General features: G+C 44.1%; 1 protein-coding gene across 6 annotated transcripts in view; it reads right to left on the minus strand.

The window, feature by feature from the left end:
- Window positions 1–18,222, minus strand: part of KCTD1 (potassium channel tetramerization domain containing 1) — a 190,275-nt gene that overhangs the window by 54,162 nt on the left and 117,891 nt on the right. The window contains exons 1-2 of one of the 6 annotated variants that reach the window (XM_045459283.1): window positions 10,489–10,493; window positions 260–263 (exon numbers count right to left, since the gene is read on the minus strand). The exons of 4 other annotated variants lie outside the window; for them this stretch is intronic. Coding sequence is in view for 1 of the 2 variants with exons in the window: in XM_045459279.1 (XP_045315235.1) it covers window positions 324–329 (6 nt within the window). In the remaining variant the exon portion in view is untranslated. Of the gene's footprint in view, window positions 1–259; window positions 264–323; window positions 412–10,488; window positions 10,494–18,222 lie in introns of those variants that run through there. One more of the 6 variants, XM_045459279.1, reaches the window with a different exon arrangement.

An 18,222-nucleotide genomic window follows, 5' to 3' on the forward strand; every position in this document is an offset into this window, starting at 1 on the left:
ATAATCAGGATTTTTTCTTTTTTTTTTGACATTTTAAAACAAAGGACTGAATGAAGAAATACAGAAATTTTCGGATAATGCTTCCTTTCCCTTTATTTTCTTGCCAGGGAGGAAATGTGTGGAACCAAAAATTAAATGGGCCTCAGGTCATGGTAAGCTCGTATTTAGCTGACACAGAAGTCTATTTAGTTTGATCCTGAAAGAATGGTGCAGGAATATATGGTTTCCACACTCCTGGGAACTATCTGGTCATCTGCGCCCTCCTCAAGTTCGTCCATTCCCAGATCCAAAAGACAGCAAAAGCAAGACAAGGAAAGATGTACCTGCATGCCTCCCACGTTTCCAGAAGTTGGTGCTCTGCATGCGTTCTCTTGGAAGGAGAATGCATAATGGCAGCAGAAGCTGGCAATGAAACAGTATCTAACGCTCATAGAGGGCCTCCTAGTCTGAAATCAGAAACCCCTGCACAATGTTAAGTATTATCACCATTTCACGAAGAAGGAAGTTGACTGTGGGGTCAAGCAGCTTAGCCTATAATTATCTAGTAATGAATTTACAGTGATATTTGACACACTAGTCACTGTGTACCAGGATAAGGTTACTGCGCTCCATTACTAGGCTATCCATGCTCCGGCTTTCACAAGAGAAGGGACAGATTTACCTTGCTCCATCCATGGTCTTCCACGCAGTCTGTTTTGAAAATGAACACAACTGGCTGGAGGGTTAGGAGGATGGTCAGTGGTCATGCAGAAGGCAGGAGCCAGCTGGCCCAGCACTGGACTCCTCCTCCCCCACCACACACTGTGTATTTCCCCCACCACAGAGAACTGGCATTTTATTTACTCCTCTAACTGCTAGTCCTAGATCTTAACTACAGGACACATCTGCCTCGAAATAGACAATAAACTTGACGTATTGACTTCTTGGATGTGGTCATAAAAATTCCTTGTCTAGCAGTGTCAAAAGCTAAATGTGTTCCTTCTAACCTTAATTGCATCCCTGGGAACCTCCTCTTAAAATTCTTAGATGGTTATTTGCTTGACCTTTGTGCATTAAAAAATAAAAAATTAGAACACACAGCGTTCAAAATATACTAGCTTACTCTAACTTATACAACAGATGTTTCAAAAAGTTCATTTGCTCACTTGTTCATTCATTTAGAAAATGTTGGCTGGCTCTTCTATTTGGAGCTAGGCTAGGGCAATGTGGAATTGAATTTTTCAGGGAGTTGACAGTCTTCTCTGGGAATTAGCCATATGCACAGGCAGTTCCTGAAGAGAAGAGATCCCCATGTAAATAAAAAAAAATTTAAATCAAATCATCCTTTAAATGCTCTGAAAACGAGTTATTGACCCTCTTCAACAAATCCTTTTGAGGGCAAGCAATACTTTGGTACAGCAAGGCATGCACTTGGCTTTATGAATCCAGAGTATATTACTGCTAAATAACACTTATACTTAGTAATTCATGTTACGAGGATCATACTAAGTTCTGGCACAATTATTTTTAATTTTTATTTAATTTTTTTTTTTTTTAAATTTTAGACACAGAGCACAAGCAGGAGGGAGGGGCAGGGGGAGAGAGAATCTTAAGCAGGCTCCACACCCAGCATGGATCATGACCTGAGCTGAAATCAAGAGCCAGATACTCAACTGACTGAGCCACCCGGGGGCCCCAACCCAATCAGTTTTTAAAAGAGGGAACCATTGCAGTACTTCTACTGACGCTGACAAACGTTTCTTAACTCAGCATATTTCAGAGGATGGGACAAAGGAGAGCCCAAGCCACATCACTGGAGAGGGACAGGGACCGTGGCAAGCCACCTACCTGGCTTCAGTTTTCCCACTGATAATATACACTGTTGGACCAGACGGCCTAGAATGCTTTTTTAACTCCTGATTTCTTACTACGCTGTAATTTTAAAAACTATCCGCCATAGAGATTCAAGTATCTTAAGGAGGCTAGCATTTTAGGAGGTCAGAATTGGAATTCAAATCTTCTTTGAAATCAAGGAGAACCGGTCATGAAATGAAAGGCATTCCTAAAGCATGAATGCAAAAGAAAAAAGAAAAAAGAAAAAAAAAAAAAAAAAAAAGAAGCTAACACAGAGAGATTCCTTAACAGTCACAGCATTTGCTCTGGCTGATTAGGAAGATTAAATTTTAATCACTACAGCTTTTTATTTGCCTCCACCAACAGGAGGAAATAGCCAATAAAATATGGTGCTTAATGAACAGAATGCCTACTTCAGAGATTCTTTACTTGGTGCCATCTAATGGGGCTATTGTTTATTTATTTACATCTCGTGTTGTTCTAAAATACCACAGCTGTCTGAAAGCAGCTTGAGATCCCCTTCCGGAAGAGAAAAAAACTGTATTAGTGATAGAAAATGGATGTTTTTTAATAAAGTAACACTCTCTTATAGGCAGAATCAGCGTCAACTTTTCAAAAAGATGTACTGGGTGATAAACAAAAAAATGGGGGGCGATGGAAGGAAGCAGTCCCGTTGTGTGCACACCAAGACTAAAGGGTGGTGCGTCACGTGGATAGGCACTCCAGAGGTCTAGTGGTTTGCCAGAAACGCTTCTCCTGGTTGAAATCTGCAGGTGGGATCTTTACCATGAGAGGACGTAGACTGACCCCCTTCCAGATGTTTGAGTCACCCTGGTTGTTAGTCATGTCATTCTGTTCGAGTTGCTAGTGGGAACTGGTATTGAATACAAGTAGGGATGACTCAATGGGCTACCTCGGTTGGCTCTGCTCCTTGCGAGGTGGCCAACGATGGGTCGGCCAGCAGCCAACTAAGGGGCCAAGAGGCCCAACCGTGCCCACAGCTGAGCCACTAAGCCTGGTATGAGCCCAGCACCCTCGTGTCTCAGGATATTTTTGAGGGGACATCAGCTGATGAAACTTCCTGCTTAGCAGCAGATGGGAGAGAAGATAGCATTGAAAACACAGATTAGGAAGAAGGCGAATGAGCAGTAAAGACAGCAGCCAAACAGTCATCCTCCTCGCTACTTTACTGCGATGAGCTATTCTTTACAATTTTCACACTGTAAAAGGAGACATCTGTGTTCTTGGAGAAGTATCTTAAAATAAACACCAACAAGAGTAAAAAAAAAAAAAAAAAAAAAAAAAAAAAACAAGAAACCAACTTTTTTAAAGATCAACCTGACTGGCAAGAAAAGTTTGGTACAAAAATGGAAATGTGTTAGGAAAAAACAAAAATCATACCTGGAATTTACATTAGTGCCCCATGCATACGAAGCAGTTATCTGTGAGATCCTAGAACTCCAAAGGCCTTATGAACAATCATAACCCACAGCCTTCCAAAAGGTCCAGAGGGGGAGGAGAGTAAGGGCCATACTGTTTTCTGTAAAGGAAGCTGAGGTAGGAATATTTACATTAACTGCCCAAGGTAAAAAAAAAAAAAAAAAAGAAAGAAAGAAAGAAAGAAAGAAAAAAGAAAAGTAGTTGATTCAAAGTCAGAAGCAAAATATTCGGGGCTCTAAGCCTGCATTCTCCTGTCTCAAATGTGCTGTCTCCTTCTGGGGCAATCTGGGAGTGTCTGACCCACTAGGACCTGGATCCAACTTTGAAAATAGGCCTTTCATTTGCCTGTGGCAGCAGACGCACTGGAGCATTTCCGCTAGAGGGAAGAGAAACGGGCAGCAGAATGCCTTTGGTATTCTTAAAAGCCCCAGCTTGATTTTATTAGATGGTTCTTTAACCACAAGACACAGCCTGCAATGCTATGACAACCACAGAGGTGGCAGAGCAAGATGGGTAAATGCAGTTTTGTGCATAAAGAAAAGCGGTCCATATTAGGGAAGCAGGACAGGGACAGAGGTCAGGCCGAGAAGAAATGAGAAGATTCGAACGAACAGAAAGGGGCAGGCGGTGAGAAAGGGACAGTGATGCAGCAGGCAGATGGAAAGAGAAATTGATGGAAAGGAAAATACAGGAGATACAAGAAAAGCGAGGAGAAAGAAAAGCCTGCCTGTTGTGGGGAGCGGAGTGGACCAGACTGGTTTTATCTCATTTCCCAACCAGGAATCTACTTATCTATAGACAGAAGGTCAGTTTCTAACACCTGCCCATCTTGTTTATCCTCTTATTGATTCCATATTAGGACCTTACTTGGTCCCTCTAAGTGGGTAGCTGTGCAGGAAATTTGGGGAGGGTTTAAAGGCTTTTCTCCAGGTCTCGCAATTTGCTGCGGTCCTCTCTACAACAAACTGGAAGGATCCCTCTATGTGTTGTTTCCTTCTGAAGACTGTGGGGCTGAAGCCTAATTTTTAGAGAACCACGTAGATCCTTCACCCACGTGGAAAGTTCACTGATACACATGCCCATGGATAAATGGGTTAGCCCATGGAATGGAAGATCCCAGGCACCAATTAAAGCCCTGCAAACACCATCAGACTGAAATTGGGGGTGAATGCTACCCAGTTATTTTTCCTATCAACTCCCCCACGGTACTTAATGAAATGCTTTTTTTTTTTTTAATTTTTGCACACAGTAGAAAATGAATTAACAGTACTGACGATGATAAAGCAAGTCTATAAGGTGCTACAACTGAGCGCTGAGCTTCCAGTAAATGACCTCACTGATTTTTTTTTCCTTTGGGGCCGGTGGCCCTCAAACGCTTTTCTGATTTGTTACCTACTCATCCCATCCATCAAATAAAAAATAAACCAAACCCACAATCTCATGGCATTAATAGGCACAAATTTTAATAAAGGAAACATTAAACGCTGATGAGGTGACAGGGATTTTGTGGAAATAAACGCATAATTCTTCCCAATACAGAAGCCTGATGCGGTCATACTGCACAGTAAAAATACCTGCGCCACGAGGAACTGAGCAGCTCAAGGCTTGCCAAGGAACTGCCAGGGCTGGCGGTGTTGGTGTTGCCGAGGTTTAAAAAAAAATGATGAAAAGGCGGCCGACCGGGACAAGAGCGTCAAACCGCAGCAAACCGGGTGAAGTGCTTTTCACAAATGAAATGTGTTCAGAACTACCCCTGGAAATCAACCAGACTGCAGGCTGGTGAGGACCAGAACGGTGTTCTGTTCACTGCATCCTAGTCTCCAGCAGCTAGAGCGTGGCATTCAGTAGGCACTCAATAAACATTTGCTGAAGAACGGGACAGTGAACTCCAGAAGAGAATGCAAAAGGTGGGTATACGAAAGCCCCCTCCATCCTCCACCTTCCTCCACACGATTTCTCTCTCTTCTCTCCAATAACCATCTAAAGTGTTAGAAACCACCTTCTTAGAGAGAATAGGGAGCAGAAGGGAAGACAACAGAAAGCTAACCCGGGGCTGGAACAGGCAGAACCCTTCAAGTAACACAATGCACCAATACAGCCACATGTCACTTCAGCACAGAGACCAGGAGAGACGTTAAGAATAACTTGAGTGGACATTTATTCTGTAATACAAGTAATACTGTTTTTAAGTGAAGTAAAATATTTTATGGTATAATCTTAACAATTTGACAGCCGCTCTTTATAAATTCTATTTGGAAGAATATTACTAGCACTTTAGCAATGGTATACGGAGGCAGAATGGAATCGTGAGCTCCAGGGCCAGCATGCTGGGTTTCAGTCCACCACATGCCTGCTGTGTGATTTAACCCTCCATGCCTCAGTCCCTCCATTTTTAAAATATTTATTTATTTTGAGAGAGAGAGAGAGAGAGAGAGAGAGAGAGAGAGAGAGAGAGTACACATGGGTGAACGCAAGCAAGAGACGGGCAGAGAAAGGGGGAGAGAGAATCCCAAGCCGGCTCCACACTGTCGGCACAGAGCCCGACACAAGACTCAAACTCACGAACAGTGAGATCATGACCTGGGCTGAAATGACGAGTCAGATGCTTGAGCCACCGAGGGACCCCTTGGTTTCTCCGTCTTTAAGATAGTATTAACAACACCTTTCGTGATTACTGTGAAAAAATCCGTAATTCACATAAAGAGTAGAAAGTTATAAAAAGCATTTACCTTGTTCCTGGAATGAATGAATGAATGAATGAATGAATCAATGAATAAATAAATAAATAAATAGAAGCTACTATTCCTAATAATGGTTTTAAAGATTTTATAAAAGCCGATTGTTAGTTTCAAAGGATTTCATGAATGGGGCGCCTGGGTGGCTCAGTCGGTTGAGCATCCGACTTCGGCTCAGGTCATGATCTCGCAGTCCATGAGTTCGGGCCCCGCGTCGGGCTCTGTGCTGACAGCTCGGAGCCTGGAGCCTGCTTCGAATTCTGGGTCTCCCTCTCTCTCTGCCCCTCCCCCACTCCTGCTCTATCTCTCTCTGTCAAAAATGAATACACATTAAAAACAGCCTTTAGGGGCGCCTGGGTGGCGCAGTCGGTTAAGCGTCCGACTTCAGCCAGGTCATGATCTCACGGTCCGTGAGTTCGAGCCCCGCGTCGGGCTCTGGGCTGATGGCTCAGAGCCTGGGGCTCTGGGCTGATGGCTCAGAGCCTGGAGCCCGTTTCCGATTCTGTGTCTCCCTCTCTCTCTGCCCCTCCCCCGTTCATGCTCTGTCTCTCTCTGTCCCAAAAATAAATAAACGTTGAAAAAAAAAAAAAATTAAAAAAAAAAAAAAACAGCCTTTAAAGGATTTCATGATTATTTCTAAGGTATACTTACAAAATACAGGTCTACACATAAGTTGCTTATATAACCATTCTTATTTGTTCTCTATTGTCCACTGGTTGTCAACTTGCTGTGAAATCCCAGCTTACTTTATACTATGTGTTATGCAGGGCTGCACATACATCCGGAAACTGGAACTTAGCAAAGATAATACACATTATCTGAAACGCATAATGTGTATCAAAGAACTTTTGGTATTGCTGACCACCAAGAATAAATAAGTAGTAATTTATTACTTCTGTAATTTATTACAGAATTTATAATTCTGTAATATATTCTTCTGTAAATAAATATACTTCTGTAATTTATTACTGTAATTTATTACTTCTGTCCTGCTTTTACGTTCTTCTCAAATTTCTTGAAGTACAACATCTATCTTGATGAAGACACTGGGTGAACGAAAATGTGCCTGGCCATTACATTAAATCTCGCGGTCACTGCTTTTCACACATCTTCAGAAGGTCCTGAGCCTGATGATGGCCTTGGGGGGCCACTGCTTAAAGAATCCCCACGTGAGCGGAAGTGCCCTCGAGATCCAAAACATGCCTCCTTTCTGTAGTTCTGAAATATGACAAATAAGCCAGAAAAGACTCTGGTGTGTGACTGACACAAAAATGTTAGCTCCCTGTTTCTAGGTCAGTCTAGCATTCCTTGGAAAAGTGTTTGTTATTGAAACAAACTAAATGAGTTCTAAATCTTTACATTTGAAAACGCACTGGTAGGGGCGCCTGGGTGGCGCAGTCAGTTAAACGTCCGACTTCAGCCAGGTCATGATCTCGCGGTCCGTGAGTTCGAGCCCCGCGTCAGGCTCTGGGCTGATGGCTCAGAGCCTGGAGCCTGTTTCCGATTCTGTGTCTCCCTCTCTCTCTGCCCCTCCCCCGTTCGTGCTCTGTCTCTCTCTGTCCCAAAAATAAATAAACGTTGAAAAAAAAAAAAATTAAAAAAAAAAAAAAAAGAAAACGCACTGGCCTTCTAAGGGAAATACTAAACTAAACGGTAATCAACTGAAATCAAGAATAAAGGCACTTACCTTCCTGGCCTATTATCACTTGGAGATGACTTGAGTATTAATAATATTCACTCAACCATTTATACAAACTAAGACTCAAAATAAATCCCATCCCTGGAATTATTTTATCTACTAATAATGTACTTGATATCCTGTTTCATATAGTTGGTATATGGAAATTAAAATGTTAAAGAAATTAAGCAGTGATTACCACTTCTCTAAATCTATATTAAGCAATATTCAGCTGCACTAATGTAATTTAGTTGGATGATAATAAAGACAAAGATAGGAGGTGGCAAGGAATTAGCATATTTGAAATGTAAAAAATAATTGCGGAAAGGGACTATAGCAATTCTAGGTAAAAAGCCTATACTTTCGGCACCAATTGTGGTCGTTTGTTACTCTTAATTTAAAAATCTGTAAGAAAGCATCAAAATCAATTCAATTCAGTCTTAATGAGACAGCTCTAACAGGAGCTTATTCACTGTACCTGTCCTAATTAGCATGAATATGTCCTCCGTGTCAAATCTGACAATACACTTAACTAAATTAATGTTAATCCCACAACACAGGATCGTATTTGAGTTAGCAGCTCTAAAACAGAATTTGCACATTAATATTTTGATAATGAATAACAGATGAACTCAGGGCTGGAAAAGAACTGGTTTGTGATTATTTCCCCAAAAAGGGAAACTGAGGCTCAAGGGAGACTCAGAGGCTTGCTCAGGGCCCCGCTGAGGAGTAGCTGGAAAGCACGGGTTCAATGCATGTATGTGCCCAGCTATTTTCTTTTTGTCACCTCCCCAGAGAGACCTGGAGTCCTGTGTCACCTTGTAAAACTAAATGGAAGTCAGATGATACCCCACCTCAATTACTGATGATGAATAGCATTTGTTAAGATTCCCAAACAGAAGACCTCACGTACCCCCCCCCATGAGGTTATTAACTATAATTCTTGCTTTTTAATTGCCACTTAGGCTAAAATGACTACCTCTTCAAGATCTATATGAAGATAATTTGGAGATTTAGTTTGGGGTGGATGTCAACACAGACACTAACTGACCTTAACTCAACACGTATTTCAAAAGTGTTATGAAGGATACGGGATGAGAAAAATAATGACAAATTAGAACGAAAACAAGAGAAAACTAAAGTAATGACTGGAAAGATGGTGCCTGCCCATTCCGTATTTTAGCTCTAAAATGTTTTTTAGTGTGTCCCAAACACGAAACTGCAAGGTGGTTACCTTTCAATTTATGCCTGTAAACCTTTAGTCCTTCCTGGCTGCCACTGGAAATATTGAGATGGTGAAAACAGTTCCCACTTCGAACTGGCACGACATGAAAACATCTCAGCGTCGGGCTGGCATCTCCCTTGTTTTAATTTCCCAAAGGCTGGGAGTTTGGAAAGCTGGGTTTGAGTGTTCCCGCATACGCCTGCTGCCCCAGGTTGTCAAACCTTCTCCCGCCATAAGGTGAGGAGGCTGAACTCCTTCAGAAGAGTGCCCACATTAGTTCCTGTGGGACCTTCTTTTCAGAGGAGAGCTTATACGTTAGTGGCAGTGTGCTGGGGAGGCGGTGGAGGAAGGGGCCGGGGCCACTCTCCCTAGAGGAGGCTGGGCCACCCAGGACCTGGAAGGGGGATGAGCTTGGGCCTGGGTTATCACCCAGGGGCTCCAGCTGCGACAGTCTCTGAGTCTGCTAATGATAGCAATGACAGGTAACGTCTTGGGGGCCCTTCTGTTGTGCCGGGCCCCAGTCACATTCAACTCTTGAAACGCACTATCTCATCTAATCTTTATAATGACCTTGCAACACTTCACCAAAAATGCCATTTTTATAGGCATACTCCAGTCTTCTAAACCTCTCATCTTGGCAAAAGTTCACCTTCTCTCAGCGAAACCCATTTTCCAGGTAGCAGTAATCAACGACTTAAATACCCAAAGAAACTTGCCTCTTTTATTAAGTGGTGAAAAGAATACTTACCTCACAAACCTGATCTCAGGATTTCATGAGGATATGAGGTATCTAATATAGGGGCTATAGGCATAGTAAGGAAATAACTGTTTTTTTAAAAAAGATCTATCGGGGCACCTGGGTGGCATAGTCGGTTGAGCATCTGACTTCAGCACAGGTTATAGAATCTCACAGTTTGTGAATCTGAGCTCCACGTGGGGCTCTCTGCTGTCAGCACAGAGCCTGTTCTGTCCCCCTCACTCCTCCCTCTCTCTCTTGCTCTCTTTCTCTCACAATAAATAAATAAACTTTAAAAAATAGTATAAAAAGATGTATCAAAATTGTACTCCATCTAGCTATAGGATTTTAAGAGCTGGATTTATAATACTAAAAACTTCTATACTAGATTCCTGTGAATTAACGTTTCACTTTAAAAGCAGTCACACACATGGGCTCCTGGATGGCTCAGTCGGTTAGGCGTCCGACTCTTGGTTTCAGCTCAGGTCATGATCTCACAGCTTTGTGAGTTCCAGCCCCGCTCTAGGCTCTGTGCTGGCAGTGCGGAGCCTGCTTGGGATTCTCTCTCTCTCCCTCTCTCTGCCCCTCCCTCACTTGTGCCATCTCTGTCTCTCTCAAATATGTCTCAAAACAAATAAACTTTTTAAAAAAGTGAAATAAATTTAAAAAAATAATAAAAGCAGACAGAAGAATACATATGCTATATAATTAGTATATGTATTCACTTGTTTGAAACGCTAGCGAAGATACATTACAACTCATCTATAGTGGGAGGGTGCAGACCAGTACCTGCCTATGGGCTGAAGCTGGGGGTGAAGGTGGTGACGGGGAAGGGGGTGACTGGGGAGTGGCAGGAGGAAACTTTTTAAGATGATGGAAATTATCTATATCTTGATTGGGGTGGTGGATACATAGGTATACACGCTTGTTAAAACTCACTGTACTCTACACCTAAAATTGATTCATTTTGTTGTATGTAAATTATCTCCATAAAAGTGATTGGGAGAAAAAAAAGTAGTTTCAAGAAAAAAAAAAACAAGCACAAAATTTTACAACTGGATGTTTAACCAAGTCTCTTTTCTCTTGCATGTTTTCATTTGGATTGATTTACTTTATCACTATTGTGGGTTGAGTTGTGTCCCCCAAATACTCATTGGTTGAAGCCCTAACCTCCAGTACCCCAGAACATGACCTTATTTGGAGACAATCGTTGGCTGCATGTATAACTGGTTAAGATGAGGTTGGAAGGGAGTAGAGAGGACCTTAACCCAATACAAACGGCGTCCTTATCAACAGGAGAGACTTGCACACAGGGAGGATGCTACGTGGGCATGGTGGCAGAGATCAGGGTGATGGATCTACAAGCCAAGGAATGCCAAAGATGGCCGAAGAGCATTCAGGAGCAAGGACAGGCACGGAACAGATACTCCCTCACAGCCCAGAACGAACCGAACCGCGGACACCTTGATCTTGGGCTTCTGGCGTCTGGGGCTGTGAGACAATACATTTCCATTGCTTAAACCACTTGGTTTTCGGTACTTTGCTATTGGCCGCCCCAGGAAACTAATACAATAGGGCCCATCTTTTTTTCTCCAGTTACATTAGGATTGGACACTTCAGCTAAGTTTCAAGTTTCTCATTAATCAAATCTCGAGGACGTCTATCCCCAAGACAGAGTCCACCAAAGTCTGCTGAAAAGCAAATCTGCGTGGCGTTCGTGAACTAATAATAAACTTATTTTCTGAGCGCTTACTGTGTGCCAGACTCTGTGCCAAGTGCTTGACGTGAGTCATCTCATTTAATCTCTGCCATGACCACAAAGAATTAATATAACCTCGTTTTCAGAGAGAGAAACGGGTTCATAGAGGTTAACTAATTTGGCCAAGTCACAATGCCAGTGAACGGCCAAGACCTAAAGCAGATTTTAAGCATCTCCCGCAGGGCCATGTATACGGCTCCATGAATCTGCAAATAGCATTAGTGGCTGACAGCCATGTCGGTAACTTTTGCAGTTTCTGTATTAGAGCGAAAATTCTTTTCAAGAGTACAAGTAACCTTACAGAGGTGTATCTTTTTTTAAAGCCCCTCAAAAATCACATTTCTTCCTGACACTGCCGTAGACTTGTGTTCCTAAAATATTGTGAGAAATATCACCGAGTGGGGGAAGGTGGCAAGCTAATGATCAAATAAAATTCAAGAAACACCAAGTTAAGCAGGTTTCTTCATCTGGGCTTCCAACCGATGGCACTGAGCCCTAAACTTACTTGAGTGGGAACTCAAGTTTTTGGACACCTATTACTGCAGAACTGCTGCTTCCTTCCCCTCACTTACTTTGGGGAAAGTCAGCTGTGCACAATGTTTATTTTTATTTTTGAGAGAGGGAGCGAGAGAGCATGAGCGGGTGGAGGGAGGGGGGGAGGTGGGAGGGGCAGAGAGACAGGGAGACACAGAACCCGAAGCAGGCTCCAGGCTCTGAGCTGTCAGCACAGAGCCCGACACGGGGCTCGAACCCACGAACTGTGAGATCATGCCCTGAGCCAAAGTCAAGCGCTTACCTGACTGAGCCACCCAGGTGCCCCTTGACAATGACTGACTTTCTGCTTGAACTTGCCATGGATCTGCGTATTACAAGACTCAACTGCTTCATCCATAAAATATGGATAATAATCAAAGTTACTATCTCAACGGTTGTTGCAAGGGTTAAATATCTGAAAGGACGTTGAAATCAGAAAAATCATAACCTTAAGGCAAGCTTTGCATGGTTTTGTGAAAAATCTTATTGTTTAACACAGTTTTTGAGTTTAGAAAAATAGTGGTGGAGAGCCTCCTTTAATCTACTGTGAATTCTTCTCTGCTCGCTTAATGAAAGCTTCTAGCAGCTTCTTGCAAATTGGAAAATGCAATTTGTGTTGCAAGGATTAAGGTTTAGGTGGTCGAATGCTGGCTGGCGCCATTCGGAACCACTCCTGGGTCCCACGGTCTGGACACACTCACCAGAAAACCCAGCCAGTACCAGTGGCTCCAAGAAGAGAACAGACTGCAGTCTGCAGTCCAGGAACACTGAACCAATGGGATTTGGGGGCTGCAGCAGTGGCTCAGGGGTGGGGTAGGGAGGTGCTAACTCAGGGGCTCCTCGGCTGTGACCTAGGGCTTCTAAGGCAAATGTCCCGAGACCACCTTGTTGGGTACCCTGCCCCTGCCCCTCCAGGAGGTGCACTCAGGAACCTACCTGGAGGTGAGGAGCCCACTCTAACAACTCGAGCAGGATGCTGGACCTCGCTGGCAGCAACTGCCAGCTTTCCATCAGGGGGCCCTGCTTGCTGATGGGGGACAGCTCCCAGGACCGCGAGTGCCCACTCTCACTCGTGGCCACAGCTGCCTACCAGGCACGCCAAGAAGAAGGTGCCCACAAACAACCCAATCGCTTTCAGGCTTCATAGAGAGAAGAAAAGACTTCAAAAGAATCCCCTCAAGTACACAAAACGAGAATATTCAAGGTCCCGTTTTATTTCCAAAACATTCTGTCCCTACAGACAGGATTAGCCACGCTTAATAGAATATATGATTTTTATTTTTTTCCCTTAGCAGTGATTTGTGCTGTGAGCCCCCAAATTCACTCACATCCAGGGATCAATATCCCCATGATATCCCACCTTATCTCTATATACTCTTCTAGTCTTACCAAACCTTGGAGCACATACCATATACCCAAACATTCAAGACAACTCTGCCTTCCAAAAATCATACGGGATGCATGAAATTCATTTGAATATGCATATTAAATGTCTGAATCCAAAAGAATTCATCAGAAACTGTAATAGTGGTTGTCTCTAGGGAGGAAAATGGAACTGGGAGTCAGAAATAGGAGGGAAAGTCCCTTTTAATGGTCTATTTAAAAATTTTAACATGCATATGTGTTAATCATAAAACATTTTTAAATTAGAAAAGAATCTAGGGGTGTCTGGGTGGCTCAGTCAGCTGAGCATCCAACTTCAGCTCAGGTCATGATCCAACAGTTCGTGATTTTGAGCCCTGCATCAGGCTCACTGCTGTCAGCCCAGAGCCTGCTTCCGATCCGCTGCGCCCGCCCCCTCTCTGCCCCTCCCCTGCTTGTGCACTCTCTCTCTCTCTCTCTCTCTCTCTCTCTGTCTCCAAAAATAAGTATTTTAAAAAAAGAAAAAGAAAAAATCTGAAGGCACAAAACCACAAATGCCCTTCCAGGGGTATTTGTTCGAGCTGCAACTTTTACTTCTCTTGTGACACGATGCCTTGATCTCACTACCTGGATAAACTGCACCCAAAAAGGTCCTCTGGAAAGAATGCTAAATATCAAGGGTTCGTTTCCCTAAAATCTTTCTCCTAGAAAACCCAGCCAATACCAGTAACCAGTCTCCAGCACCTTCCTTTGATGAGTTCAGCAAAGGGCAGAATTATCCAAACACCAACTTAAAAAATTTTGGCTCACTGGGGCGCCAGGGTGGCTCAGTGGGTTGAGTGTCCGACTTTGGCTCAGGTCATGATCTCGCTGCTTGTGGGTTTGAGCCCCACATCGGGCTCTGTGCTGACAGCTCAGAGCCTGGAGCCTGCCTCAGATTCTGTTTGTCTGTCTCTCTCTCTGCCCCTCCTCTGCTCATGCTCTGTCTCTCTCTCAAAAATAAACATTAAAAAAATTTTTTTTTTTTTTAAATTTGGCTTATTCCTGATAATGGAACTCTCTTTACTGATAAGACCTTCTAGGAAGGCCTTAGGGGTTAGGAGGAAGATACCTGCGGATGCTTCAGCACCCCAGGACTGTGCTAGGTGTGGTACACATTCCCCTTGCTAGTATTATCGCTGCCTCACAGGTGAAATGTAGTTAAGAGATTAAAAGTAACCTGTTTCAGGCCTCAGACAAACTGTAACGATGCACTGGGTCCGGTATGCCGGGGCTAAATTCTGGGATAGGATTGCCAAGTGTGATGTGTCCTAACTCCCCATCGCCCTCGGTGTGGTCCAACCAACCACCTCATTCCTTTCTTTGCACCCCAGGGTTAAACCGAACTGACTTGGGATTTCCAAAGATTTTCTAAAACTTTTGTATGAGCTGCTCCCTCTGCCTGGACTGTTCTTCCCAGGCTGGGCCCCTTCATGCCCTAAGGTTTCTTTTCCTAAAGGCCACACCTAAGCAGCCCCACTCTCCCAAAATCACCTGTCAGGTCCCTGTGTTTCCATTTTCTGCAGAATACTTACTACTATATGACATTTCCTCGTTGTTACCTATTTCCCTGTTTTGTTCCTCTCATTCATTCCCCCCCTCCTGCCCCCCAGTGTAAACTCCAGAAGGGCCTGGACCTTGCCAGGCTGGGGGACAGCACACTTGCAGGGCATACGCAGGACCTGCTGTGAGAGTTTAAAGAAGAGTGATGGAGAGATATGCAAATTATTTAGATCTCTCTAAGCCCCTATCCCCAGGGTGCAGCCCTCAGGTTACACAATCCTGCAGGCAGGGGACCCATCTTTACCAGCATTTACCTCTGGGTGGAGAAAAAGAAAATACAAAAATGCATAAAACACTTGTAAGAGACCAGCAAGGGAGCAATCCTGCCTTGACATTTCTGGGTACCCAGGAAGGAAGGAAATGGGGTCTCGAACGTACAACAAACCTCCCTGGGCCTCAATTCACGAGCTTCAGGAAATTTAGGGGCTTCCTTCCAGCTCTGTGAGGCTGTGGTCTACACTGGTGTTCCACACAGCAAACAGCAGGACACGCATCACAATGGAGATGCAGGATTATTTCAGGTGGTACCGGGATGACTATTTTGTTTCTAAATACTTACAAGTGTGTTTTCGTAAGTACAGTATTAGAAAATATAGATAGCACATCAAACCTGTGATTTCCTGGCGACTATCACTTGGGATGAGTGTAAAATAGTCAACAGAAAAATACTAGGTAATATGAGTACTGGCGAAATGAGAAAAAGGTCAGGACCAATGGTGCAGAGTAAAGTCTGAAAAGGGATGCCTGCTTTCCTACTGTCTCCCTCAAGACATCCAGAAACATGTTGGAAAGGAGACGCGGGATAAAGGCTTGGTAAATGGGGAAGAGTATGCGTGAGGAAAGCTGACGGGCAGGGGGCTGAAGAATTGGTATATTCAATCCAAACCACCATGCACGCATGGGGATCTTTCCCAACAACTTTCAAACAGCAGAATTTACAACTGCCAGTTTTCCTAGGCTTTAAAGCAACGTATTTTCTGTACAAAGCAGCAATGAGTAAACAGCAGAGCCCAGAATGCTAATGTTTTAACCCCTTAATCTCCAAAGTACCTTTCTCCCTCTTTCTTTTAAAGTCCCTGCTGAGAACACTGTTGTCAGCACCTCTAAGAGCCACAGTTTCTCCTTCTAGGCTCTTTAGGTACTCTGCAATGCCCAGGAGGGGCCAAATAGGAATACAAAGAACACGTGCTCAGCTGACTGCCCTGCAGAGTGAGCTGGGAGGCGAGGGTCAAGGGCAGGTCTGCCCTCTCCTCCATCCCTCCCTCAAAGTAGAAAAGAAAAAGAACAGCTTCTGTTGAAATGTTAACTACAGAAGTGTTGGGGGGGGGGGGGCGGTGCGGAGGAGGGAATACTTACAGAGAGAAGAAAAAAGCTGCAATTAGATGCCTTATTGCTTTAAAGTTCAAATTCCAGGTCAGTGGTTGAATTTTTCTGTTGTGTACAAAAGTATTCAAACCAAAACAAAGCTATTATTAGGGTTCTATCAAGATCTTCAGAAAGGAGAGACTGAAAAACAAATTTTTTTCATGTACGTGGAAGAGGATTACTGCAAGCCAACAAATAAATACATAAATGGAGGGGAGGGAGAGATGAACAGGTGCAGCACAGGATTTTTAGGGCCGTGAGGCTACTCTGTGTGATACCACAAGAGTGGATACATGTCCTTGGACATTTGCCAAAACCCATATAATGTGCACAAGTGTAAACCGTGGGGTTTGGGTGCTAAGAAGGCACCGCTGCAGGGTCATCAATTATAACAATGCATCACTGTGATACAGGAGGCTGACAGTCGGGGAGGCTACGCTTCTTGGGAACAGGGTGTATCTATGGGCACTTTCTGGATTTTCTGCTTAATTGTGCTGGGAACCTAAAACGGCTCTAGTAAATAAAGCTCAATAATTAAGAAAAATAAGTTTAAAAATTACACTGCTGGCAAATAATAGTAATTCTCCCCCCGCCCCTCAGAAAAAGCCAGCAAATAAAGTCTTTTCCTTTGGGCACCTACTTTATTCAGGCCCAACTCAGACCGGAGTCTAAAACTTGTCTGTCTCTGCATACGAGCACAGTACTTAAAATCAGTTAATGTGATGCTAAGGAGAGCCTATCTGAATTCCAAGAAACTCGAGACCCAGCACACTGGCCGTACAGAATGCAACTCTGACAGTGCCTCCCTGGTCTGAGAAACATTTTCATACAGTGTTCCTATTTTGTGAAGCTTTCCTTTCAATAAAATGGGGCTCTATCTTGAACTTGATCCTCCGCTTTATCAATTACTCCATTCAAATACAAAGGATAAAGGATGTCCACGTTCTCCTCCTAAAGGGGAAGTGAGTGAGGACTGCCCTTTAGGTGGAAAGCTGGAACCCTTAACTCACCAGGAATCCACACCCCCCAGGGAGCACACTGCAGGAGGAGGGGGCTCTAAGGGCTGGGGGCTGGGGAGCGGAAGGGAGGCTACAGTTCCCCAGCAGTCTTCCCTAGGTCAGTCACTTCTGTCAGGGATTTTAGAAAAGCACATGGAAGTATTAACAAAACAACTGAAAGGCAGCCAGCCCCTCCACCCATCCTGCGGATCCTGGATCCTGCCACCCCGTCATTCGTCTTGCTCTCTGTGGACTCCTTCCCATCAGCATGTAAACATGTTTGGGTCTCTCCCATCTTAAAAACATGCAAAATCTGAAGTCCACCAGCAGATCTCCAGCCCTGACTCTCCGGCTCCCTCCCTCTCCTGGACAGTCAGACCTGAAAGCAGGGGCTGTTTCCCTCCCCTGGCCTCTCACCCGCCCTCCCATCACTCCAGCAGGGCTTCTGCTCACCACCCATAAAACTGCTCTGCAGAGACAGCCTCCCTGTAGAGAAGCCAGAGCCCCATCGTACTTGAAATCACAGCTACACTAACAAAGTCACCGGGTCCCTTGGCTCCTGATACAGCCTTGTGGCTCTATGCCAGCAACCCATTCCTTCTCTGCTCTGCCGGTGAATATTTGACTGTCTTGAGGCTCTTGTCTCTTGTCCCACTAGATTTCTTTTTAAGCAAAACAACCCACCCCAATGGCTTCAATTATCATCTATAAACTGACGAACTTCGAAGTTTTGCCCCCCGGCCTAGACTTTTGCCAGATCTGGTACCTACCCACTTATCCAACATTTCCATGAGCCTCTCAAACTCAACATCTCCAAGGCAGAACTCACCCTATTCCCCAGGGCTCCTCCTGCTGTGGGCCCTCTTCCGATATAGCACCACTGGTAGCCTGGTCCATTACCGGAACTCCTTCTGTCCCCCGGCCCTCCATCAGTCTCCATGCCCTGTGGATTCTA

Source organism: Leopardus geoffroyi, chromosome D3 (assembly GCF_018350155.1).
Source record: "Leopardus geoffroyi isolate Oge1 chromosome D3, O.geoffroyi_Oge1_pat1.0, whole genome shotgun sequence".
Lineage (NCBI taxonomy): Eukaryota > Metazoa > Chordata > Mammalia > Carnivora > Felidae > Leopardus > Leopardus geoffroyi.